This window comes from Falco biarmicus, chromosome 3 (genome assembly GCF_023638135.1).
Source record: "Falco biarmicus isolate bFalBia1 chromosome 3, bFalBia1.pri, whole genome shotgun sequence".
NCBI classification, from domain to species: Eukaryota; Metazoa; Chordata; class Aves; order Falconiformes; family Falconidae; genus Falco; species Falco biarmicus.
Window position 1 is genome coordinate 117972908 of NC_079290.1, and position 25236 is coordinate 117998143.

The 25236-nt window shown below is 41.3% G+C and overlaps 1 protein-coding gene across 5 annotated transcripts in view; it reads left to right on the forward strand.

The window, feature by feature from the left end:
* Positions 1-322: 322 nt before the first annotated feature.
* Positions 323-25236, forward strand: part of ZMYM4 (zinc finger MYM-type containing 4) — a 43838-nt gene continuing 18924 nt past the window's right edge. Inside the window, exons 1-11 of one of the 5 annotated variants that reach the window (XM_056332330.1) lie at positions 323-627; positions 13266-13308; positions 13718-14248; positions 15823-15890; positions 16483-16653; positions 19438-19516; positions 20064-20316; positions 22125-22299; positions 22416-22628; positions 24224-24374; positions 25025-25140. In XM_056332330.1, the coding sequence (XP_056188305.1) occupies positions 586-627; positions 13266-13308; positions 13718-14248; positions 15823-15890; positions 16483-16653; positions 19438-19516; positions 20064-20316; positions 22125-22299; positions 22416-22628; positions 24224-24374; positions 25025-25140 (1842 nt within the window). In that variant the 5' untranslated portion in view covers positions 323-585. Of the gene's footprint in view, positions 628-6523; positions 6788-11286; positions 11521-13265; positions 13309-13717; positions 14249-15822; positions 15891-16482; positions 16654-19437; positions 19517-20063; positions 20317-22124; positions 22300-22415; positions 22629-24223; positions 24375-25024; positions 25141-25236 lie in introns of those variants that run through there. The other 4 variants (XM_056332329.1, XM_056332331.1, XM_056332327.1 and 1 more) reach the window with 4 other exon arrangements.

Genomic DNA, 25236 nt, shown 5'->3' on the forward strand with positions numbered 1-25236 from the left:
GGGCGAGGCGTGGCCTGCCCTCGGTGCCACGACACCTCACCGCCACCGCGCACCACCACAGACCAGGCCTGGCGGCCATGCCACGAGGTCACAGCCCTCTGCAGCCACCATAGGGCCAGTCGAGGCCCACCAGGACCTGGGGCGAGCCTGGCGCTTGCCACCCCGAGCCCGCCCAAGGTGAGGGGTGCTGGGCTGGCCCGCGGCCCCCCGCGGGGCCCAGCGCCCTGGGGCAGCCACCCAGCCCGGCCCTGAGGAGGCGGCCGCGCGCCTGCGCGGGGTGGGGGGGGCGGGGGGCGGGGACACGCGGCCGGGCGCAGGCGCGTGGCGCATGCGCGCTGCGGCCCCGCGCTGGGCTTGTCGTTGCAGCTTTAAGAGGGCTCGCGGCCTGGCGGGTCCGGCCCCCCCGCCGCCCTGAGGGAGCCGCCGGACCCCCGCGCCAGCCCCCTCCTACCGCAGCACGGCGCGGGGCCGGCCCAGGCACCCCGCCGAGCGTCCCCCCGGCGCCCCCCGAAGGGGGGAGAAGGCTGAGAGGGAGTGACCCCCGGCCCCTAGCCCCGGGCTGGGACAGCTGAGGGGGGGCGCAACATGGCGGAGGCCAAGGAGGAGGGGCCTGGCCCCCGTGCCAGGGTGAGTGGGGGGCGCGAGGGGAAGTCAAAGGGGAGGGGTCAGGGGGCGGGGTCAGGGCGGGAGGGGGCCGCGGCCCGGGCGGCGGGGCATCGCCGGCCCGCGGGGATGCGGCGTGCGAGGCGCCGCGGCCCCCGCCGCTGTCCAGGGCCCTGACAGGCGGCCCCGCCGGGCCGGGGGGGGGCCGGCGGCCGCCGAGCGGCCGGACCTGGCGTGCGGGGACCCCTCCAGCCCGGGCCCGCGTCGCAGCTGCCTGCTCGCCCCAGGCCGGCCAGCAGCGCTGTCCCCTCCGGCCTGAGCCACGCTGCCTCTCAAGGGCTCCTTAGTGTTCGCTTAGCTCTTCTTAAGGAGAGCGTCCAGACATCATTTTCAGAAGCGTCTTGGCGTCACTGACAAAATAAACTTACAGCTAACTAGGATCCATCATCACTGGCTGTCTCCTTGTTTAAAACACGGCGTTCTTGCTGCTCTTCTAAAATTTGTTTCAATTGTCCATATCAAGCCATAGTGAGTCAAGATGGCAGTTTCATCCCGTTGTTAGGTACCAGGGCTGTAACCGTTGTGTGAGTACCATTAGCCACACAAATCCTGAGGCTCAGTCCTTCGTTGCCACAGCTTGGTCTGTAAGTGCAGTAGGCACACTCATCTACTTGAAGAAATTGTCTTTTAACCAAAAGGAAGGTTCTTTGTGGCCCACACCTTGTAGTCTGTGAAGTAACTGAGGGAGGCTAACTTTTACGCTCAAAATAATCTTGCAACAAGTCAAGTCCTCTTTCCTGCATGTGTGTAACTTTTGCTGGAAAGCTTTCCGATCGCAATGAGATCAAGTCATATTTGTGGTTGCGTGGAAGAGTCCATAGTCCGCTGCAAGACACGGAGCTGTCCAGTTCCCTTTTCCCAAAGATGAAGAAGTTTTCCCATTCTCCAGCCTTGAGAAAGATGAGGACAATAGCTCAGGTTTTCCTTTCCTGTATGTGGGAGAAGTTTAATTTGCTGAATTTATTTCAGGGAATGTGAAACTTGTGACTGTGGTGAAATTAATTGCTGCTAAACAGAGCAGTTGACCTTCCAGGGTCTAATTGGAGGAGTTGCGCAGACATTGTTTGGCTACTCTGCAGTTACAGAAAAGACCATCGTCACTGAATTGACTCAGACCCGTATCTTTCAGACACTTGTACTGATTTACGAGCAAACTCAAACAATTTTGCGAAATTGCTCACAGATATTACATAAATGTTTAAGTCTTTTGGGGGAATCGAGATTTTGGCTGTCTGCAAAAAGTTTAAAGGGAAGTGGCTACATGTAGGACGATAACTTAAGGAATCTTAAACTTCATTCCTAGTCATTGAATGTTAGTGGACATAGGGAAAGACTTTTACACCATGAGGATAGTCAAGTATTGGAACAGGTTGCTCGGAGAGGTTGTGCATGGTGTCTAGTGGTCTCCTCATGCTCGTTGCCTTGATACGCTCAATTCATCTGTCAAGTTACCTGGCATTACCAGCACAAAAAAAAGGAAGACTGCTCTTTTTCCTCTCAAGCTTGCCAATTATCTGCTAAGGAATAAGAAAGTATCATCAAGTTAGTATCATCTTCATTGGTCTTAGGAAAAATTACTTCTCTATTGGTTGGCCAGTTATCCACTAGGTGGTAAGTCAAGAAGTCTCCATCAATTATTGCTCCACTTGTCCCTGTACATTATGGAAAGCCTTTTGTGCTGTTGGCATTGATAATGTTCTCTGCTCCTGCAGTAGCAGAGAACTTGTTCGGTAAAGTTTCGGGATGGTCCTGAAAAGTGGAGTTGCCCCAGACAAGTAAGTAAGGAAAGAGGAAACACAACTTGCCCAATCCAGCTTGAAGGAAAATACCTTCCTGGTCCCAAGTCTGACAGGTTAATCGGTTAATCTTAATTGTGCCAGAAAGGCTCCAGTGAGATTTTTAAAAATAAATAGTAGCACCAGTGCACTGCGTTCTATCAGTTTGTAATTTTCCGAGTCAGGGAGGTGAATTTCCTCATCTCCCTCCCCATCTCAAAACCAGTTTATGCACCAAGATGTTCTTGAGGAACATGAGGAGAAGTGAATCCCTCCTGGTTGCTTGAAGGAATGATGGAACCTGGAAAGAATGAGATTAGCATACCATAAATACAGCATACTTGGATCTTCCATTAAAGCCATAATTAACGAAGTCTTGCAAGATCTGCATGTTCCGTTCCTCTTAGTGGACTAGTTCCCATTCTACAGGAGAACATGATGATGGACTTCTCGAAATCCTGTGCCTAAGGAATAATGAGCATTTCTTATAAAAAATTATTTTCCTTCATATAGGAAAAAAGACTAATTTAATGATTCTTTCCGAGGGGAACTTCGGAAGTGCTGGTATATTCAGAATTTTTCTTTTCAATATTAAAATATTTTGCAAATTCTGCAATTCCAGAAGCATATATACTGAAACTGACAGTTTTCGAATCCCATTGATAAGCAATTGTCATCTTTTAGCTCAATCCACAGTAATGAGCAACAAACTAAAAAAGAAAGGTTTTGCCAGTGTAAGATTAACATAGAAGTTTGTCTAACTTTGATTTTTTTAATAGTATCTGCAAAGTTTTTATGGTTAAGTTCTTATTTTAGAGGTGGTTAATTTCTGTCCAAAATCAAAACGTGTATTTTCTGAGGAAAATATATCAACATATTCAACTTTTCATCCTTATTAAATAATATAAATATAAACTTGAAAGGTGTATGCTTGTATGGTTTTTTATTTAGCTTATAAAAATATTTGTGGCAAATTGACTTTGTGTATAATATCATTGTTTTGAACAGTTTCTATTTTGAATAGGTTGATCATTTATTTACAATACTCTGTCAACCCATTGAACTAGACAGAACAATTGGAGCTGTACAGTGTTAACTACTGAAATTTGAGACTTGGGCTTTTGGAAAATAATTTGGTGTGAATAGGTGAACACCTGAGTGTCTACATCAACAAAACAGTTGCAAAAGATTTTTAATTTTGCATGGCTTTAAGTAAACGTTGAAGGAGGTCATCACATTTAGAAAGTTTTGTTACTGAACTCCTCTTGAATGGTACAAAGACAATGAAAACATTTCTCTGCAAAGGCTTGTGCATCCCTCAAAGGATGCTTTGATGTTATAATCTTTGAATTCACCTTCTGAATTCTAAAAATAAGCATAATGGATCTCAGTCTTTTGCATTAGGACTTTTCACGTTGTATAAAATACAGGAAAGTTAAGTAAGCTCTTTATGCTTACTTCAAGGCCCCTTGTGTGATTAGGATAGTGACAATTAATTCTGAAATCACTCCCAACATCCTTGAAGTGGTTATCTCAACTTTTCTCTCATTTAATGACTGTTGTATCCCCATTATTCCTTCCAGACATTCCAATTCACATTGGCCTTTCCTTAAATGAGTCTTGTAGCAAGCTTTATCTAGTGAACTTTCTTCAAGGCTTTGTGTCAGTGACTGACTCTGTTCAGATGATTTCCATCATCCATTTTATAAGTGCCATAACAGCATAAAAGCAGTGCTCTTGTACTTCGCTCCTGCTTTTGCTCTTAACACTTACTCTCTATGATCATCTAAACTCTTCAAATTAAAGCTTCTCCAGCAGAGAATATTTCATCAAGGGCGTGTTAGCAGAATCGTGTGTGCTCTCAGTGTCTGTCATCTTAGCCTGTATTCTGCTTTATGCTCTTTGATAGAAAAAAAAAAAGTGTTTCTGCAGGGGCAAAAGAGGGAGATGGGTAGAGTACACCCGCAAGGTTGGGGGTTTTAATTAGTTGTCCAGTGGAAAGATAAAAAAGAGAGTGAGCAAGAGTCAATCTGGGAAAATAACTTCAGGATAAAGTGAACTCTGTTATTGGAAGGGATCAGTAGAGTGCTTCATGAATGCTCTAGGTGTGAGGCCATGATAAACTAATCCTTGGATGTTGCTGATCCCAGGAGCAGTTACTTTATTTCTAGAAGCTCATACCAGGCTGAAGCAAAACCCATGTGACATCTGAGTTTGAAAGAGATTGAAATCTGCTATCACGAGCTGCTCTTGAACCATATCAGGAAAAGGGAGACCGATTTAAGTGTCGAGCAGGCTGCAGATCGGTGCTAACCTCATGACCTAGAGTAGATGGTGTGTATTACCTTACTCTTTTTCTTTGGTTCTTTGGAAGTTCTACTCAGAAATTTCAAGGGCAAGAGAAAGTTTAAAAGACTGTAGCTGTGCTTTACTGAGATGGAACTGATCAAAAAATTGCATGATGTATTCTGTCCTTTCTGTAAATACTGGCTGAAGAATGGTGGTAATTTATTTAGCTTTGGTTACCATATTTGCTCTCTGCTTTAGATCTGTTTAATTTTAAAAGTAGCTTGAAGTATTACAGGGCTTACCTATACATTAGAAATTTTTGAAGTGTGTTGTGTCTAATACCTCTGAAGTTTTTAGTAAAAAATGTATGATAATCAGTTACCATTCTAATCAAAGTTTATTACAGCAGATTTTTGGTAACAAAACGAAAACTTAAATTTTACGTTTGGTCCTTTTCCCTTTTGATAGCGGGTCCAGATTCAGAAAAATATTTGAAGTCTTCTAAGACTTCTAAGAAGTTGGAGAAGTTTAATATAAAAAAATTTGAGTCTTGGTCCTGAGTTAGCTAAGTACTTGGATCTGAGAGCCATCGGGATTAGTAGTTACTAAAGACCCCAGTCTTTATGTGTTAGACTTTTGCTGTCCACAGTGGTGGTCAGAAAGCACAAGCTCCACACAGAAGATGGCACAGGAGAGCACAAGCAAAGTGCAGGAATCCTGGACTCTTCTGAACTAGCAACCAACGTGAAGTTGCCTTTGTGCATTGCTCTGCTGTGTCTGTGCTGAAATGGACTTTGCAGACTGTGCTGTATTTTAGGTGAGAAATAGAGGACAAAGAGTTGTAGGAAATTCTTGGGTTTACTTTCCTAGTGGAGAGTGTAGAAATAAAAGTTTTCCGTTTGCGCTCTTTATGCTATAAGCTGTACCCACAAAATAGATACCTGTCTAGTCTCACCCAGGTGCTCTGGACTCTTTCTGCCATCAATGTAAGCGATGGGAATCTCTGAAAGATCCATCTGCTCAGTCCAGGGCAGGATGAATTGCTGCTGCAGGTATCTCTTAATTTCCAATGGAAAGAGAGGAGACCTGAATCACTAGCTTAATAAACTAATGTTTAGTTGTCTAAATTTAGGTGAGAAGAACCTGAGACAGAATTAGCACAACAGTACAGAGTTATTCCTACAGGAGGCATTTTGGAGGACTTGCTTTCTTTTATTATTTTTTTTGAGTAACTTTTGTGTAGTTTTTTCAATTTTGGTATTAGTTACAACAGTCTAAAAAGTAAATGGAGAGATTTAATCATTAATAAGTGTTGTTATTTGCTCAAGAAAGCTTTTATGAAATACAGTTTAGTTAATGCAGACTATTAACAGGTCTTGATTATGTTTAATATTAGCCTGGTAGGAATTGTTACAGTGCTCTATGGAAAAATTACACTTTTGTGTGTTTATTGGCAAAATTCCTGCTATCTTGAAACTTATTAAATTGATTGCTTAAATATATTTTTAAAAAGTTTCACTGGGAGGAGGATGCCTATATAAGATAAGCTTTACCTCCATCACGTCTTTGCAGGCAGAAGAATCAAGCAGACGTGGGTCAGTATTTTTTACTGCCTGGCTGTGATCGTTGTTCATGTCCTTGCAGGTGCTCTGTGTGGACAGTCTCGTTTGTTCGTGTAACAGGGCAGTTCTGGAGTGCTCCATGAAGCAATCACACAGGACCTTAGCTGAGAGCTCTGATCACATAGTACTAGTGTTTTTTCTGCCTGCTTTTACAGGTGTTCAGGCATTTCATTCTGAAGAGCCTTGGATACTTGTAATAATATGTGCGAAGAAGGTGGAACATCCAACTAAGCTGCCTATTGTAAGGACCACTTCTTCATAGCAAAGGAAAAAAATAGAAGCCAACCAGGGCAACAACTACAAACAGGACTGGAATTGTAGCCACCTGAAAGAGACAAATGCCCGTTTTTATAAGAGCAGGAGAGGAGAAAATTGTAGAGCTGTACAGGAATGTGGAAGAGAAGCAGAATAGGCATGAAGGAAGCCAGAGTTAGGAAGGTACTGTGAAAATTAAAGTGGATCACATGATTGCTTTTCTCTCTTTAAGGACAGAAATACTGAAATAGAGAGAACTGAATATACATACAGGCTCTCCAGTTTTCACCATCAATTGTTGTTGCTGGCAACAAACTCTTACAAGAAGGGAAAAGACTTGCAGGACCTAATGGTAGATGAGGTGATTCACCAGTGCGTGCCTATTAACATATAAACCATTCTGTGAAGGAGGGCTGATAATCCCTGCTGTGTTTATCAACAAGCAGAAGGTGCTAAATTTGTAAATTTTCCCAATTTGCATGCAAAGCCATCTTGTAGGCTTCGTTTCTGAGGACGCATCATAATGAAAAGCAGACGACTTAGGTTTTATACGTGTTTCACTTTTCTTTAAAGATTATTTACAGAGAGCTGGGGTTCCTGCCCACCCCCCCCCACCCCCCATTAGTAGCAGAACTAGTAGCAAGCAGTTACTAACATGGTTAATTATCCTCTTGGGGGAGACATTGAGTAAGGGATCCTTCCGAGGTTATAGTACTGGTCCTGTTTCATTGCTTCTTAGTTGTATTACGTGGACTGGCTTTCCCTTAAAATACATGGTGATGGCTCTTTCTTAATGAGCTACTCAGCTTCTGAGTTAAACGGAATTAAAAGGATTGCATGCTTTGCAGAACATAATCTTCTAAATAGCTATACTTTTGAAAGCTTTGGCCAAAAGTGTATGTTTGTAGTCTGGGAAATGCTGTCTTTCTTGTGGGATGCTGAAATATGTAAGTGAACTGAAATACTTAGTTGTGAGTAATTACTTGCTGAGTATCACAGCAGAAACATACATTGTTATGATACGGACCCTGCTCTGATTTTGGTGATTATTACATCCCTCTAACTTCAGTTTAGTTTCTCTGATTTAGGCTGTGAGAAATAGGAATTATCTTTATTGCATCTTACAGATTTAGTGTAAGCAAAATCCTAGTGTCAACAGTTGGTTGTAGTGTTTTAACCAGCAGCAGAAAAGTTCAGTGCATAGCCAGGCGTGAGGTTTTGAGGGGAAGTTGTTTTTAAGAAAGCCTTTACTGTGGATGTCTTGGTTTGTTTGCTTGATGTTTTTTGTGTCTGTGTGTGTTTGTTAATTTGCAAAGCCCACACATCTAGCAGGCTTCAGATCAGCACATCAAACTGGTGTCTTTGCAAAAACCATTGCAAGGTGAAGCCATCCCGTGTGGAGCTGCTGCCTTCTGAAATCCGTGGGTTTGTGGGTGGATGGGAAAAGGGCTCGACCCCCCCCTCTGTTTTTTATAGGTATGGATTAAACCCACCAAACACTCAGAAGAAGTAAGGCACGTTGTAACTTCTGTGTGTTTGACAGGCTCGTCTACTTGGCGTCATGTAGGTTGGTAACAGTCTGCAGCTTGCGTGTCTGTGTGTGTGTCTGGGTGTCTGTGTCTGTGGGTCTGTGTGTGTGGTGGATAAAGAAACCAAGAGGTTGACAGGGGCTTTATTTGGAATTGGGCCATGAATATTCAGCACATTCAGGAATGTCAGGAGAACCTGGGGACAGAAAGGGGCAATACACTAACATGCTGAACCACTCCCCCTGATTTCTGGTGATTCTAAAAATGGACAAATGAAACGGTAGCAGCATGTGCCTAAACCTTCTTTCCTGAAAGTTCAGAATTGGAGATGCATAAGTAAGTGAGACGGAAGGTAAAACTGTGTTTCTTGAACAGGAAGATGGGGAGCCACAAGAAGCTGAAAAATGCCTGCCTTTGTCTTTTTACATGTATAGGCAATTGTTTGGGATTTGCCTTTAAAAGCACTCATCATACTATCCATTTAATTGCCCTTAGATTAGATTTAAAATCATCTTTCGAAGTCCGGGGCATGGCTCAGATGCCCAGGGGAGCCTCCAGGACACCCCTCGCAAAACCTGCCAGGCTCGCGCGCTCTCCCTCTCCCATCCTCACCTATGCAGGGCGATGTGCGGCCCCCCACCAGCAAACCACCGGGGTGCCTGGGTGCCAGCCGGGGTGGCAGGGTGCCAGCCGGGGTGCCTGGGTGCCAGCCGGGGTGCCAGCCAGGGTGCCGGGGTGCCAGCCGGGGTGCCAGCCAGGGTGCCGGGGTGCCAGCCGGGGTGGCAGGGTGACAGCCGGGGTGCCTGGGTGCCAGGCCACTCGTTGGCCGGGGTGGGCGGCTGTCCGGCACGGAGGTCCGGGGCGGCTAGGGGGCTCTGCAGCCCGGCACACCGCGCCGAGCTCTATGGCTCGCCTGACCCCGCCGGGTTCCCTTCCTGCCGCAGTGGTTCTTTTCCTGTAGCAGGTATCTGCAGCAGGCTGGCTCTTTGTTACCCTCTGCTCTTCCCTCCTTAGGTGCTCCGAAGGTACGAATCGTTAGGTCTGTCCGTGTTTCGGTGGAAAGCAGCTCCGGGAGAGACCTGCTGCTTAATTCTGCTCGTGTCGTGGAGTTTTCCCGTAGCAGAGGTGCAGCGCGGTTGGCTGGCTGCCTGGCATCCCTTCCAGGGGTGTCATGTGTAAAAGGTCAGGGAATGCTTCCTGAGCTCACTGCACCTGGTTCAAGAATAGCAATGACAGTTTAAATTACTTTTTTTTTTGGTGTCCTTTTTAAATGGTGTTCTTCCTTATCAGTTTAATGAATTCCGAAGTGGGGGGGTTATGGTATGTATATAGGGATAAGGAGGCTGCACAGAGAAAAAACTGAGAATCGTGCTTGACTTTTTAATTGCAGTTTTCTTAACATCTGCCTCCTTCCTGCAGTTTGCTTATGGATGCAGTAAAACCTAGGATCAAACTTCAGAAGGCTTGCTAGAAAGATACGTGCCTGTGTATGTGGAGTTGTTCCCGTTGCTTTGTTTATTTTTTAAAAGAAATTCTCTATTTTGCATACAAAACAAGGTTGCAGCTGCAGGCAGCTTTTCCCTTTATATTGCACGAAAATAATCTATTAGTTGTTTGATCTATGGATACTATGGCAACTTTGAATGGTGTTAAAGTATTAAACGGGTTTTTGGTTAATTCAGATTAGCGCATTGTATTAAAGTGTAGACAGTGTCTTTCTGTCACCCGCTCCAAGCAAAGATGGGTTAGTGCTAGTGAAATATTTTATTTTTTTTATAAAAGCAGTATTGTCTTTATATAAAGAGCAGTTAATTTAAAGCAAAACACATTGCTTCCAGGAATACCTAATTGTTTTGTCACCATTTGTATATTCTTGTTTCATTTATTTATTTATTACAACCTGAGTACACAGAGCATTGCTTTGTGTACAATGCTAGCTAACGAGACAGGGTCACTAAGAAAGATACATTGTAAAACATTTAATTTTGCTAATATCAAACTTAAACTGTTCTGTGTTAAACTCTTAAGGAATGCTCACTACTTAAAAGCAATAAGTATCATGAAGTTATTCTCTGGCAAAATATTAACCGAAATGATTGAGTAAAGGTGCTTTAAAATACATTCTTGAGGGTTTTTTTACAACTGCAAGTACGTTTTGAGGACTGTGTTCAGGAGTTGAAGCCTGGAGTATTTTAACAGAAAACTTGCTGTTCCTGATACTTTCCATTCTGTAGTTATTTAGGACTTAATCTGGGATATTGAGGTGTCTCTTCTTAGATCTGTCAAAAATGACCCATAGGAGATGCCATCTGGTGAATCAGTTTCATGTTTGCCTCTAGAGTATTTTTGTTCCACTAATCACCAAATCTTAAAAAATCTGAGCAGAAGAAATGAAAGGAATTAAGAGTGCTGACGACTAATCAAAGGAGGAGGTATGAGAACTGGTGAGAGAGGGAATTGCCTTGCAGACATGTTATAGAATAATATAGAAATAGTAAGCTGGGCATTTCTACTTACATTTCTCTATAATACAACACCATAAGCCAGTGAAAGCCAACTTACATGAATGATTAAGGTGATATATTTTTATGTAACTATTGATATGCAAAATTTCCTCCTGAGATGGCATTAAACAAGATTGTAACAGGATTCAGGAAAGGAATAGAAGCGTATTTAATTGAGAGAATACCCCACATTAATTCAAGAAGAAAGTATATGAGCCCTCATTTGAGAGCATGGTCCGGTTATAGACTGTTAGGGAATGAGTAATTTATCAGGAGATAGATATATAGATATTTATGTGTATGTAGATACATCTGTATCCACATACAGAAGCCTACAAACACTTCCCCTAATTTTCTCTCTGGATTTACACCATGTGGGAGTTCTGTTGCTGTTTACCGTCAGAAACTAGATGGTGGCTTAGATAAGACTGCTGGTATTATCAGATGCTGAAGTTCCTGTTTTATAAATACTTCCAGTGGAAGCTTTTGACCACAGACACAGATCTTCCTCCGCACACTAAAACCTTTGAAAGGAAGAAAATGCTCAAGATGATCTTTTATTTTGATAGACTCAAAAAAGGAAGAGAAAAGAAACAAAATAGGGCTTTTTTTTTTTCTCCCTAGGATGACGTTGTTCTTGGGAAGTGCCTTGTAAATGTTTTCCAACTTGTCCAAAATATTTATGGTAGTCCCTAATGTGCTCTCGCAGGTGGTCCCTTGTGCTGACTTGCATGTTGTCGTTTCTTTGAATGAAAGAGTTGGAGGGGTCCAGGCTGCAAAACATACTCTTTTCCTAATAACAGCATCTCTGGTTTTGTCCCCTATTATTAAAAGATTTGTTACCACCAGAGAAGGAGGAGTGCCTAGGGTTCGGATGTATAAGGTAAGCAGGATTGTGGTAGAACCTAGAATACTTTCCCACAGGTACTCGATCTCTAAGGACTTAAAGAACTACTTTGATACAAACCTGCTTCGAGGAAAGGATGATCTAATGCTTCATCTCAACTGAAAACTTATCTCGCCCTGCCAGCAAATTGTCTGAGACTTTTTTGGAGAAGAAAGAGCATTACTGATACGAAGCAAGCAAAGGATCAAGGAAGGTCCGCATAGAGAAAAGGACCTAGGCTATCATTTTTGCCTCCCCAGGCTTCGTATCTGGTAATATCAAATGGCAACAAGTTCCTTTTTCTGTTCTTCTGTAAGAACAGTACACCACCGCTATCCTTGTTCTCAGCAACTGATATCAACACCAAGTATATCCAATATTTATGGAGATTAATTTTACGCTAGTGTCAACTTAGTTGACTACAAGTGGACTTCTACATCAACATTAAACTTGCATCTCTGGAGACACTCCCGGGATTATAGAAGTAGCCGAATGCAAACCTTCCTGGAAGGTGTTTCCTTGTTCACATGAGCCTTGTCAAAAAGTGTAACTTTTTTTTTTCTTTTTCTCTTTTGGTTCTGCATTTCACTTTTCCAGCCTCAGCTATCTGCTAAGAGAAGCTGGAAAGTTTTGGTGCAGTATCAAATTGTCTTGATATTTGCAAGACAGGTCCTCGCTGTTCCATGTGTTAAGCTGAAGGAGGTAACTTGTCTTTGTAGACCTGCAAGTGATAGTGGAAAGAGACTGACGGACTTTTTGCTGTCAAATTTTGCTGGGACAATCTGTTGTCATCCTTTCCCGGAGCTGGCTGCTACCAAACTGATAGTTCCCATCACAGTTCTGTGGAATATCAGATTTATCAACTAAATGGCCTGAGTTAAATGAAATTAGAGATCATCCCTTTGCTATGAAATCCCATTACTTTCCTTAAGATGGCTTAAGAATTGAAGTGTGAGCAGGATCTACCAGAAAAGAAAGCACAGAGCTAGAGATGCAGGGAGAGGAGAGATGACTTAAATGAATTGCTGTTATCTTTTAGGCAGAAAGGAAGGATGCTAATGAGTTGGACATTCTAAAGGAAACTTTAATTATGCTGAGTGCGCATACGTCTTCAGACAGTATCTGAGCATACCATCGACTTTAACATCTGTCAGGGAGCATTTAATGTAAATGGATGTTTTGTACAGCACTCGAGCCTGGCTCTTCTTTGGTTACGCTCATACTGATGCTCATTGTCTCGTTACTGTTAGGAAGTTAAGCATTGCATTTCACTGTTCCTGGAAAGGGGACATTCCTTCTTCCAGAGATGAAACCTTTGTGTCTGTGCAGCCCACGTCAGTGGAAGCTGTATGTGCTGTTTTTCCATGTATAACATTCAGAGGAAATGAAGGCTCGTAGCATGTCAAAGTGGGCAGAACCTGTGATCTTGAGCTGGTGCAAGTATCGCATGTAGAAGTGAAAATTCTGACATTCCCTTCACTGCCCTCTCTCCTCCACCTTCCCTGGGAAGCAACGCTAATTCTAAATTTTTATTGTGTGCTTTTGATAGGTACTTATGCATTTGTTAGGGTAAATGTGACATCTCAGTAATGTAATAGTCTTAATTCATAGAACTTTGCTTGGGGCCAGAAAGGAAGGAGGAGGAATTGTGGTCCTTGTTGGTTTTTGCTTTAACTGTGTATTTTTTAGCAAAGTACATGGGAGCTGACCAAGATATTGACACAGTGTTTTCCTTTTTACAGTTTGAAGAGAAGTCTGATGCGGTATTTGATATTACAGAAAAATGTAAGTATTTTTATTTATTTATATAAGGCTGTCATTTCACAAAAGATTTCTTACAAGTGTCATTGCTGCTGAAAAAGACTATCTTGCCTTTCGCGTAGCCCTTGCTACTTTTTCCCTCCCTGCCTTGCCTTCTGCACAAGTGTTACAAATGAGGTGAACTGCAAGTTAATTGTTTTTCTTTCTTTGGTTAGTTTTACTCAATTCAGCTTCTGCTTCACTGTGTGGTGAGTGGGACAGAACTGTTTCTTATGTCAGCAATGTTTTATTAGTAATGTTGGGCCAAGAAGGCTTAAGAGTATTCAGGAAATTGCAGCCTCAGACACATTAGCAAAGGACACTTAACACTTGTCCTTTGTTATGCATAAAGTTTGGTGAATTTTCTGACTGTCTGTGGGTTTTTTCTCCCTAGGTGGTGAAATTCTGGATGCAGAAATGTCTGAGGATGCTGACCATAACTTAACACCTGCCCTCGACAGCTTATCTTATGGAATACAGAATCGAACAGGATCTGAAAACTCACTGCTGGATGATGATGATGACGATTATTTTCTGAACTCTGGGGATCTTGCAGGCATACCTGTTGTTGGGAGTGACAATGAAGATGATCAAAATTTCACTCCAAAAGACACTCTTTCTTCAGCGATTCATGATGAAGACCATCTGGAAGAGGGCAAGAGAGTTACAGAACATGAACTGGACAGTGAAAAAGAAATTCAGATTCAGAATGCAATCCAAAAGGATCTTGCTTCACCATTTGAGCAGGGCCCTGTATTTAAATCAATTCGAAAAGATTTTAGCATAACAAGAGATAATGGCAAAGAGACTTTTTCAGCGAAGGACAAGAATAGAGAAGGACATTTTCAAGAACGTGAAAAACGGTTGGAAAAAATCCCTAAAGATATGGATTCTAGATTGAAAAGCAGTTTTCTTGACAAAGCAGGTAACTGTTGACATCGTAGACCTGGCTACCCAGCAAAGAGGAACAAAGAACTAGACAGAAATTAGCAATAGGGCTAGTTATTAAAAACATCATCTTGTTGAAGAGAATATGCATAGCTGCACGTAGGGAAGCATTTTACAAAGAACCCTGAAATATGGTGAACTCTTTGTGAGTACTAGGGTTTGCAGAAGGGTCTGGCAGCTTTAGGGGGGGAGTCTCATCCTCCACAGCTTGTTTCAAAGCGTCAACATACGCTTTGTTGTTGTGGTTTTACTAAACCAAGCTAGGTGACAATTCAAGCTTCCTTTTGGTTTTCCTTCCTTAAAAGAAAAGATGGTGAAGTTTAGGTTAAGTTGATGGTCAGGAGAGATTTTTTTTTGAGCAAGGTGCCAGTTCTTCATTAATGTATACGTATTTAAAGCAGTATGCATTTGATAGTAGCATGACAGAAAGGCTTGCCAGAAATGTATTGGTGTCTGCAAGAAGTAAGCCAGAGAGTAACTTGAGATCTGCTTTTCCTGGGAGGCTGCTCTCCTTCTTTCTCAGATACTTGTGTCTTGGACTTCGTCCAGCCAACATGGAGAGAACCAAGGTTGCATGTAATCCATTTCTCATTTGAGGGAGCCTGACAGTCACCAGTAGTCTTGCTGCCCACACACTTGTTTTTGACTCCCCAAGCTCTGAAAGTGACAGTAGGACAGTAAATGAAGGAGTTAGGAATAACCCAGCTGGAACATGCGATTTAAGTTTATTCAGAAGACTGTATGGAGAGAGGGTTGGCTGACAAGTTGGACCCTCCTGACTACTTGTTCAGATTCACAGCTTACAATTCTGATATTTAAACTTTGTATGTTTAGTAACAGCATCTTTAAAATCAGGGCTTCTGGGTTGCACAAATGATAGAGAAGCAATGCAGATTTTTTAAAATAAAGAAGAATTAAAGATGGCTCTTTACTTATATCTTCAGGTAGTAGCAAGTAAAGAATATTTCTGTGCAAGAGACGTATTTCAGAAAATTGTAAATACCTATATTTATAAGATTGTGGCTGAAAGCTGTGCAGCCTCAGGTAGAGTAGCCAGTAATTGAAACAGCAATGCTCATAGGCAGCATTCATTATCCAGGCAAATCCAGAATTTTTAAAAGACACATGCTAAAAAAAGCATAAGCTACAATTTCCTGAGAAGGGGGGGAAAGGCAAAAGACCAGAACAGAAAAGAAAAGAAAAAAGGATGAAAGTTGTTGCTCTGAAAAATATTTTCTGATTTAAATGTCAAAACATGAGAGAGTTGAGAACCCACTGGGATGTAGAAAATTCTGAATGAACAGTTTGCCTCAGAATTTTACAATCATTTGGCTGGAATGGGAAAATAATGACCCAATAGAATACTAAAAAAATGTCAGTTCTCTTTAAGAATTACCATCTTATTTGCAGGGAGGAGAAAGGGAGTAGTTTAATACTTCTGAAGTGCTGTCAGACTATGGGGTTGGGGATCAGGATGAGACTCTAGATAGTTGTAAAGGAAATGCATTGGAATCTGTATTCATTTATATTTAATGTATATGTTTTCCTCAGTTCATAATCAAGTAGAAGAAACATTACGGACGCAGTTAGCGCCACAAACTCCAGAAACTAACTTCAGGGTAAGCTATAGATCTTTCAAACACTTTTGCAAGTGCAGCAATATACTGGAATAATTCAAAATACGTATTTTGTATTTGAGTGTAAATTTGAATATCAAGAAAACTGATCTTCTGACTCTTAGACATCTTTGCTACTTAAACAGTGTATATAATTTTGTTAAATTTTGCTGACCCTCTCTTTGGATTGAGGATTCTTTTGATAGCCACTTTCATGTTCAGCATGGTCTGACTGACTGGTGAGCCGAATCTAGACCTGGATGCATCCATCTGACCTGCTGCCTTTTTTTCACATGAGACAGGGAACAGCTGTATCAACAGGAGACACTGCCCAAACAACCGAATGCCCCTGCTGACAACCAAGTTAGAGAGCTGGGTGGCTTCTGCTTTGTCCAGAGGAGTGAAAAGGATTGGGGGTGGGATGACAGAGGGTGCTGCAGGGAGGTAGAGGCAGCAGCTGCTGCCCATCCTTTCTCCCACCTTCCAGTGGTAGGACCAATTTCTTTTGGTCTGCAACAGAAACTCCCCTTGCCAGCAGCCCAACTCCTAATGGCAGATGCAGGAGGGTGAATTCTTTTTCATATTATTGTTTCAGGAGTCTAGCTACCTATTTTCTAGTAAGGAATCTATTGGACAAGAGCTGGGGAATTCCTTTGCACCAAATATTAGAATTAAGGAGGAGCCTTTGGATGACGAATATGATAAAGCTATGGCCCCACAGCAGGGACTATTAGACAAAATTAAAGATGAACCTGATAATTCCGAGGTAAGTTTCCCATTGCATTTCTCATTTTGGTCTGACAACTGACCGCATAAGCTGGACATAAATTCAGCAATTTATTTGGTTTGTTGACCGAAATTTAACTTGAAGAACATAGTTTAGTAGAAGGATTTTTCCCTCTTATACTACCATGAAACCCAAACACCCAACTTTTTGATGTCATGTTACCATGTCACTGAAAATGTTTTGCTTTTCAGTTAGAAAAAACCCAAAGTGCTGTTAAACTTTCATTATTAAATCTGTGGCAGTATAGACAGCTTTTCTCAACTTGGTCTCACTAGGAAATAAAATGTAAATCATGTTTTACTGAATACTTTGTGAGTAGTGACAGTTGGAGATGTGTAGTTGAAACAGTGCTGTTCCTGCTACTTCCCTCTTAAAGATTATCTTTGGGAGCACAGTGGTTCATTGTTTGTTCTTGCTTTAAGTAACACTTAGAGGTCTTACCTTAGCAAGATATTTAAATACATACACATCAGTGAAGTCAATTGTAGTATGCTTTAAGTACTTTCTCATTTAAGACTGCCATTTTTTACAACGATACAGGTAAAAGTTCAATAATTGCAAAATGGAGAAAGTCTGACCTATGGATTGAGCGGTGCTGGGGCAAGGATTGCTGCGCTCTAACCGGGCTTTTTGCCACTGGTTTGCTGTGTGACACCAGGGAAATGATCTGTGTTGCAATTCCTGTCTCCTCGCGGCGAATATTGGGGTTACATGCCAAACTTTACACACGGTTAAAGGTGTGCAAAACTTGCCAAGGTGATTCATCCCACTTGCATCGACACAAGAGTGCTGGTGTTCTTGCGCTGGCATTAGTTTTTCTAGTATCAGTCTGTGTACTTCTGCTAAACCTCTTCTCTCTGGGCCTGTTTTCCCAACATTTTTTCTTCTTTTCCCATAATACTCTTGGCTTAATAAAATAAAGAAGTAGACTGAATATTTGAAACTATTCATATTTCAGTGCCCTTCTGATTTGTGCAGTGTCCATGAGATCGTTTGGTTTTATTTTTCCTTAGGAGTACATAATGTCAAACCATGTGTAGGTTAGTTAAATCTGTCTATTCTTTTGTCGTCCCAAGATGGCATCTGCTGTATGGATTTGTGTGCAATGCAATGTGTCTGTGGTTATGAAAGATCTTTTCGATTAATAAGTAAAAGTGAAGACTTGAAGAATTGAAGTATCAGCTGTCTATATATAGCTCAAAATATTAATTCCTGGAGTAAAATCCTGTAATTATCAACTCTGCCTGATGCTGGAAAAGTGTAACTGATGGAGGTTCATTTTGTTTTGCTTTAGACTGGAATTAATGGGGGTGGGGGTGGTTTTTTTCATGCATCCTGCAAGATAAGAGCATTTCTTGCTGTAACCAGTAGTTGGAGCTGAAGGTTCTTGGCTTTCACCAAACACGCTGCTGGGAAGCTACGCTTGCTCATGCACAGTTGATGTCAGGATTTGCCTCCACTTCTCTTACTAGTGTTGACTAAGGATAAACTGCAGTTAAAATGCTTAAAAACCGGTATGTCTGCACATAACTAGTTTTTAAATCATAATGTTAAGAAAAATGGTGCTTTAAAACCCGTCATCGTGCCCATACACAGATGAAAGGCTTCTCTTCCTTGAGGTTTGAGTGTTTCAGTCTGGTGGCTCACATAAGGAGCGAATAAATACCATTGCCTGTTCTCCTGGGAAACCTGTTGGCAATAGTTTGGTTGTCTTGGAATAGAAACTTGTAATTCTTCCGCAGGAGTAAGAGAAGTGTTAAGTTTAAGCATGTCTGACACGGATGTTAGTGTGTGATTTTAGGAGATGGCTTAAGCTGAGGGAGCAGTTCACTGCCACTGAGAAGCAAGAGCTTAATTTTGCTTAGTGCTTTTGAATTGGCTTACCTTGCAGCCAGACACCAACTGTGGATTTAGCTCAGTCATAACATGACATCATGCCTCACTACTCTCAAATGACTGTAAGTAGGTTAAATCTTATCATCTCTGTAGTTCCAAGAGATTATGATTTTCAGCCTATTAAGATGTACATGTAGAGTGTTACAAGCTGCTTTCTGGTTCAGATTTCTAGGAAGACCATGGGCAGGAAGCATGGTGTCAATGTGTGAATAGCTGCTGTGGAGTAAGCTAGTAATTTATAGTATGTCAGCTATTCCACAAGTGACTGTAGGGATTTTCTTGTCCTGTAGAAAGTGTGAGGTTATTCCCCTCTCACTGAAGCCTGTCTGAGCAGGGACCGTGGTGGTCTGGCTCTAGTGCCAGCTTTGACCTGCTGCGAAGCTTCACCTTAGACCACTCCAGGGTACATAACTCATGGATAAGTACAGGAAACTTCTCACCATCTAGGTCCCAGTCTATTTCATGATTATCATCTGTGAATGTGAAGGTCAAACTTGTTGCACAGAACAGGGGCGAGGACTGCAAAGCACTTGTAGATGGAAAGTATGTGTGAGTGGAAAGCAAAGATTTCTCTTTAAGCTTTGTCTGGCTGAATTCTGAGGTGTCTTGGAATACAGCTGGAAAGGGGTGGACACCAGGTGGCCGTGCTTTTCCATTTCTACACGACACCCTCGGTTGTAGGTTGCTGTCAGCCTCTGAGCAAGTTCTCTGTGTGGTGCTCATACAGCAGCAGCTGTAAACCTGGCCTTTGGAGCCGGCTTAGGACACTCTCTCTTCCTTAAGACTCAATACAGCGTTATGAAAGAATGGAAATCACGTAACCTGTTATTACATGTGTGTATTTGTTCTCCTTTTCCTTTGTTTTAGGAGTACGGCCAACAGCCAAAATCTCAGGAAGGGGAGCTGAAAATCAGTGCTGTATTTTCAGTCAGTGGCAGTCCTCTTGGTAAGCAATAGGCAAGACTATATTTCTTTAATATGTCACCTTTGCAAATAGTCTTGCAGGTTATTCTGCATTTTGTTTGTCATGTCTGACCCCAGTAAGAAAAGAAAGAATTAGTTTGTTTTAGAGACAACGAAATTCAGAGTAGGGAAAAAACAACTAGATTGTTTTGCAGGTTATTCTGCATTTTGTCTGTCATGTCTGACCCCAGTAAGAAAAGAAAGAGTTAGTTTGTTTTAGAGACAACGAAATTCAGAGATAATGAAATAATTTTATATTTGAGACATAGGAAAATAGAATGTGAAAGGGATGTTAAAGTGCATTCTCAGTCTTAAGAGTAGTTGAGAGCACCTACTATACAGAAGACCAGCACAGGGCATGTATTTATGGAGAGTTTATCTGCTATTTAATTCTCCCTTAGACCCTGACAACGTAAATGAAGTCATAAGCTTTGTGCATGCCCCCTGCATGGAAGTGAATTAAGTGTAATACATGTGTAACACTTACTCTCTGTTTTCTCTGTGGTTGGTTTTTTTTTTTTCTTTTTTAGCTCCACAGCTGTCATCAGGTTTCCAGCCTGCTGTGGCATCCTCTGGCATGAGTAAAATGCTTCCTTCAGTTCCAACCACAGCTGTTCGTGTTTCCTGTTCTGGCTGTAAAAAAATCCTGCAGAAGGGGCAAACGGCATACCAGAGGAAAGGCTCTACCCAGCTCTTCTGCTCCACACTGTGCCTCACTGGATACACTGTTCCAGCTTCTCGCCCACCAGCTTCTACCAAGAAAACCTGCTCAAGCTGTTCAAAGTAGGACAGTGTTTTCATTTGCTGGAGTAATAATTGATGTTCAAGCCAATAAGGGAAGGCTTCAGTTCTATGAAACATGCTGGTTTATGCTTCCCTTCAAAAAATCGTGGCCGATACTGTTACTTGTTAATTGGTCTGTCCATTTTCAGTTCCATTTCATTAATTGGATTTTACATACGCATAGATTTAAAAGCCTCTGTGGTGGAGCGTGCCTCTTGTCTTTTTTTGATTTAAGTAAGCCGAATATGAAAAACTGTTTCAAAAGCTACTACATTTTCATGCCATGTTTAAGTGTTGTTGCACTCTCAAAACCACTAACGAAGAGTACATTTTCAAAAAAATACTTTATGTATTAATTCTTCTAGAGGAAAATAGGTTTACTGAATCCCTAAAATGAAATAAAACATGGGTAAATTAATATGTTTGAGGCAGGATGTGGCCTTAGATTCTAAAAAAAATTTAACTTTCCAGTCTGTCTCCATTCTGTGACCTTAGATTTCTGTAGGTCTTAGCTCTTCAAAATAATGTCACTGCTGCCTTTGTAAGATGTAGAGAGATAAAATTTATTAGGAATTGAGTTTTTAGGAGCTGAGGTTTCAGCACCCAGATCAGTTACTGTCTGTCTGGGCCTGGAGTGGAAAGGCGAGGCTTGCTTTTGGGAGCCTACTTGGGAAAAATAATTCAGGAAAGATCTAAGTTTTCCACAGTCCTGTTGGAAACACAGGCCCGAATCTTCGACTCTAAAAAATGTTTTACTTATTAAAATTTTGTGTCCATTTCTATTATTATGTCCAAATTAGCAAAAGGAGACCTTTGTGGCTGGCTCCTTAAGATGTCATATTACTGTACCACTAACTTGAGGTAAATAAATAACTTTGCAGACTGATTGTGCTGCAGTCTGTTTATAGAGGAGAATTATTCATCGGTATTATTTTTAGTTACAAAAGTTACTTTACAAAAGGAATGCTGCAACCACAGATTTATTACTTTTAAGTTTTACAAGGTCAACTGAACTAAAACTTGACACTTCAATTAATTATTCTTTTCACTTGCTGTCTCAGTGTGATATGGCCTTGTAATAAAGTTTAGCAGTCTTGGCTGTAATTTGTATTTATTCTGTTAAAAAACGGCTTACCTCTGACAAGACAAGTGAGAAGGAGGCACCCTTCCAACAAGGAAAATTACATAACTGTTTCCTTCTAGTTTTTTGACTTAAAGGCTTTGAAGCTTTTCTGTGGATGACTGTTTCAAAAGAGAGAAGAAATAAAGGAGAAAGTTCAGTTTGTTAAATACAGCAACAAATAAACAAAACTGTGGATAGGAGCTAAGAGATGGAAAGATAGAACACTGTCTTTCAAACAGTTCAGGCTGTTTGGACTGAACTACGTGGTGGTTAGAAATTGTGACCTTTTGTTTCCCTTTTTTTCCCCTTCCCCATTATGATCGGTATTTTCTTTGTTAAAGGGAATTATTCCACATATTCTGCTTTCTAATTTTTTTTTTGGTAAAGGCTGTGCAAAACAGTTATCTTTTCCCAGTTCCTTTTGAAAAGATTTGATGATAAAGCTTGATGTATTTATAGGCCACTCCTAAATCCAGGTAGAAAATGTTGCACAAAATACCTACTTGAGAAATGTACTGCTGAACCGTTTTCCCTAATAGGAAAAGAAAAAGTAAGTCAGGTACTTACATCAGCAAAAAGAAAAGCTTTAAATTAAATGAATCCACCCTCTTCTAGAGCAAGTGGACATGAAACTAACATTCAGTCGTTACCTCTTTGTTTGTTTGTTTGCTCTTCTTTTTTCCAGAGACATTCTAAATCCAAAGGATGTAATCACTGCCCAGTTTGACAATACAAACTCCAGTAAGGATTTCTGCAGCCAGTCTTGTCTTTCTACATATGAACTGAAAAGGAAACCTATTGTTACTATTCATACTAACAGCATTTCAACGAAGTGCAGCATGTGCCAGAAGAATGCAGTGGTAATTACAAACTTCTTTTCCATTTGCATTTCCTTTAGGTCAGGACAACTCGCTGTCTCAGGGATGAACATACATATTCTTTCTATCCTTGTTAAATATTCTTTCTTTTCTTCCAGATTAGACACGAAGTGAATTACCAGAACGTTGTACACAAGCTCTGCAGCGATGCCTGCTTCTCCAAGTTCCGCTCGGCTAACAACTTGACGATGAACTGCTGTGAGAATTGCGGAGGATACTGCTACAGTGGCTCTGGCCAGTGTCACATGCTTCAAATAGAGGGACAGTCAAAAAAGTTCTGCAGTTCAACATGTGTGACGGCGTACAAGCAGGTATATTTTGACAGAATATTAAAAAATATGTCTTTCATTAGGTTTTGGGTGTTTTAAGAAACACCTGATTTATGAGTTGATTATTTCGGTTACTGCCTTGGTTTGAGATAAATCCTTTTGCCATTTGCTGCTTAATCTTTGCCCAAACATGTTGCTCTGTTTCCCTCACCGCTGCACTGGTTCCCAGAGGATTCCAGTGGGAGAGAAGTGGAACCACTCAGCCGCAGTCCACAGGGACTTTGTTCAGCCTTTTGAGATGCTCCCTCTCGGAGTATTCTCTATTAAATTGTAGCATTTGAATTCAGTGGAGAGGAAAAGTAAAAATTAGTTGATCATTTTGATTTTAATTTTTAAACTTTTAATATTTTAATTTTGATTATAATGGACCCTCTTAAAGAGCTGAACAGTTGAGAGAACCTTAATTTATTATAATAGCTCAATTATTTTGGACTGACTTACTTTAATGCAATTACTTCAGGAAAAATTGCCCTCTGATAAGATAGTGTAACTTAATTTTGTGACTTGACTCTGCTGCCCCATTATTTAGGCCTCTTAGGCCAGGAAGGGCCTAATGAATTTTAAAAAAAATCTGGTTAAAGTATTTCATCCAGAAAATTACCTACAACATTAGTTGTCCTCTGAAAGAAATCTGGAAATTAAATTAAATAAGCTGGAAAGGAGAGGGATTTCATGCTGCTTTTGCATCTCACACCAAAACCCCATATATGTTAGTCTTCCTGAAAATACAGTACGTTCAAAGGTTGTAAGGCTAAGTCTAATATTTTTTAATTGATTTTTAAACAGCATTCAACTTAATTGTCAGATACATTCTAATAGTTTTGGCGAGTTTGTGGGTGTTTTTAAATCCTGAAAACATATACTCTGTTCTGTCCTTCTGTGAGGATCTGGAGGAGTTGTTGATAGAACTAAGTGCATTTTTAAGACTCATAATAAAATGATGTAGTGCACTAGTTCTCAAAGTTTTTTCCAAACTTAAAGATCTTAAAAACTTTCCACTGTTGTAAACACAGAAAATGCGTCTATGAAAGGTGGGCTTCTTTTTGTGTCTTTGAAAACTGTCGTTATTACTAGGAGATATATCTCTTCTCCCATTTTGCTACCAAGTATATCTTCAGGGAACCTGCTTCTCTCTGTCTCTTGTGTTCCTATCTGTTAAATGGGAATATTGCTTACATCCAGAGCTGATGTATTAAAAATGATAAGTAAAATGTTACTTCTCGGCAAAAACGTTGAAGTTGTCTGCTATGAGGTGCTTGTTACGTGCTATTACAACACGTAGCATTGTTTGCACTTGGAGGCCTTCGCCCTGACAGCCTGGGTACTGTTTAAACTGGCCTCTAAAGGTAGCACTTACCCTGAGTGAGAGATAGCCCAAGTCTCGGGTGGTCAAAGTGTGAATATAGCTGGAGAACTCAAATAAGTATATCTGCATCATAAATAATACAGCTGTAAAGTACGTGCTGTTTCAAGTGTACCAGCAGTCACTTCTATACGTTTTATATGTTAGCATTTAATTTCCAGGTTAATAAAAATACTGAGTTTCAAATGAATGATGGATTTGCATGTTTCCACAGAAGTCAGCTAAAATTACACCTTGCACACTGTGTAAATCTTTGAGATCTTCAGCCGAGATGATAGAGAGCGCAAATAACTTGGGAAAAACTGAACTGTTTTGCTCTGTTAACTGCTTGTCAGCATATAGAGTAAAACTGGTTACTTCTGCAGGTAAGTTTATCCTTTTACTTCTTCAGAAGCATCATTTCACATAGCTCGTATCCAAACTTAATTTGTCTTAAAGTTTGGGAGGGTGGGAAGTGGCTTTTTTGGGAGGGTGGGAAATGGCTTTTCTTTTTAAAGGTAGGTGCTGAGGTGGGAATAAGGACTTTCTACCATTGATAAACCTAACAGTGACAGTACAGCCATTTCAGCTTTGTTTTTAGAGAGCTTAGACACTATAAAAAACCTGGATCTATTCTCTGCTCTTGCAAGTGCAGCTGGGGAGTTTCCCAGCTAGACAAATCCACTTCTGTGGACATATGCCATACCACCGCTGTGACTGTTCTGCCCCTTGTTCACCAGGGTGATTAGCTTAGTTACCTCTGCCTAATGTTGCATTGAGCTCGGCAAACGTAATTGTAAAATAGAAAAATGCTTACTGACATCCTAGGGATACTGGGAGATTAATTAAAGGATCTGGCAAGCAACAAGCACTGCAGCTGCGGTGGCTGCTTATGAATCTGTAGAAACTTGTCTTGGGCTTCTGTATGTACCTTGGCTTGTCATTCAGACTCTGGTTTTGTATGCACAATGCAAAATTAGCTGCAATACAACTTGATGTTGCATAAATCACTTTTTCTTCTCTGTTTCACCCTCAGGTGTTCAAGTTCAGTGCAACAGCTGTAAAACTTCAGCAAACCCTCAGTATCACTTGGCTATGTCAGATGGGAGCATACGCAATTTTTGCAGCTACAGTTGTGTAGTAGCTTTTCAGGTGTGACATCTAGGATTTCTTCTTAGCTGAATTAACAGAATAATAAAGAGATAGTGTAAATATCTGGGATGTCGGGTAGAATAAGTCCTACTGTAA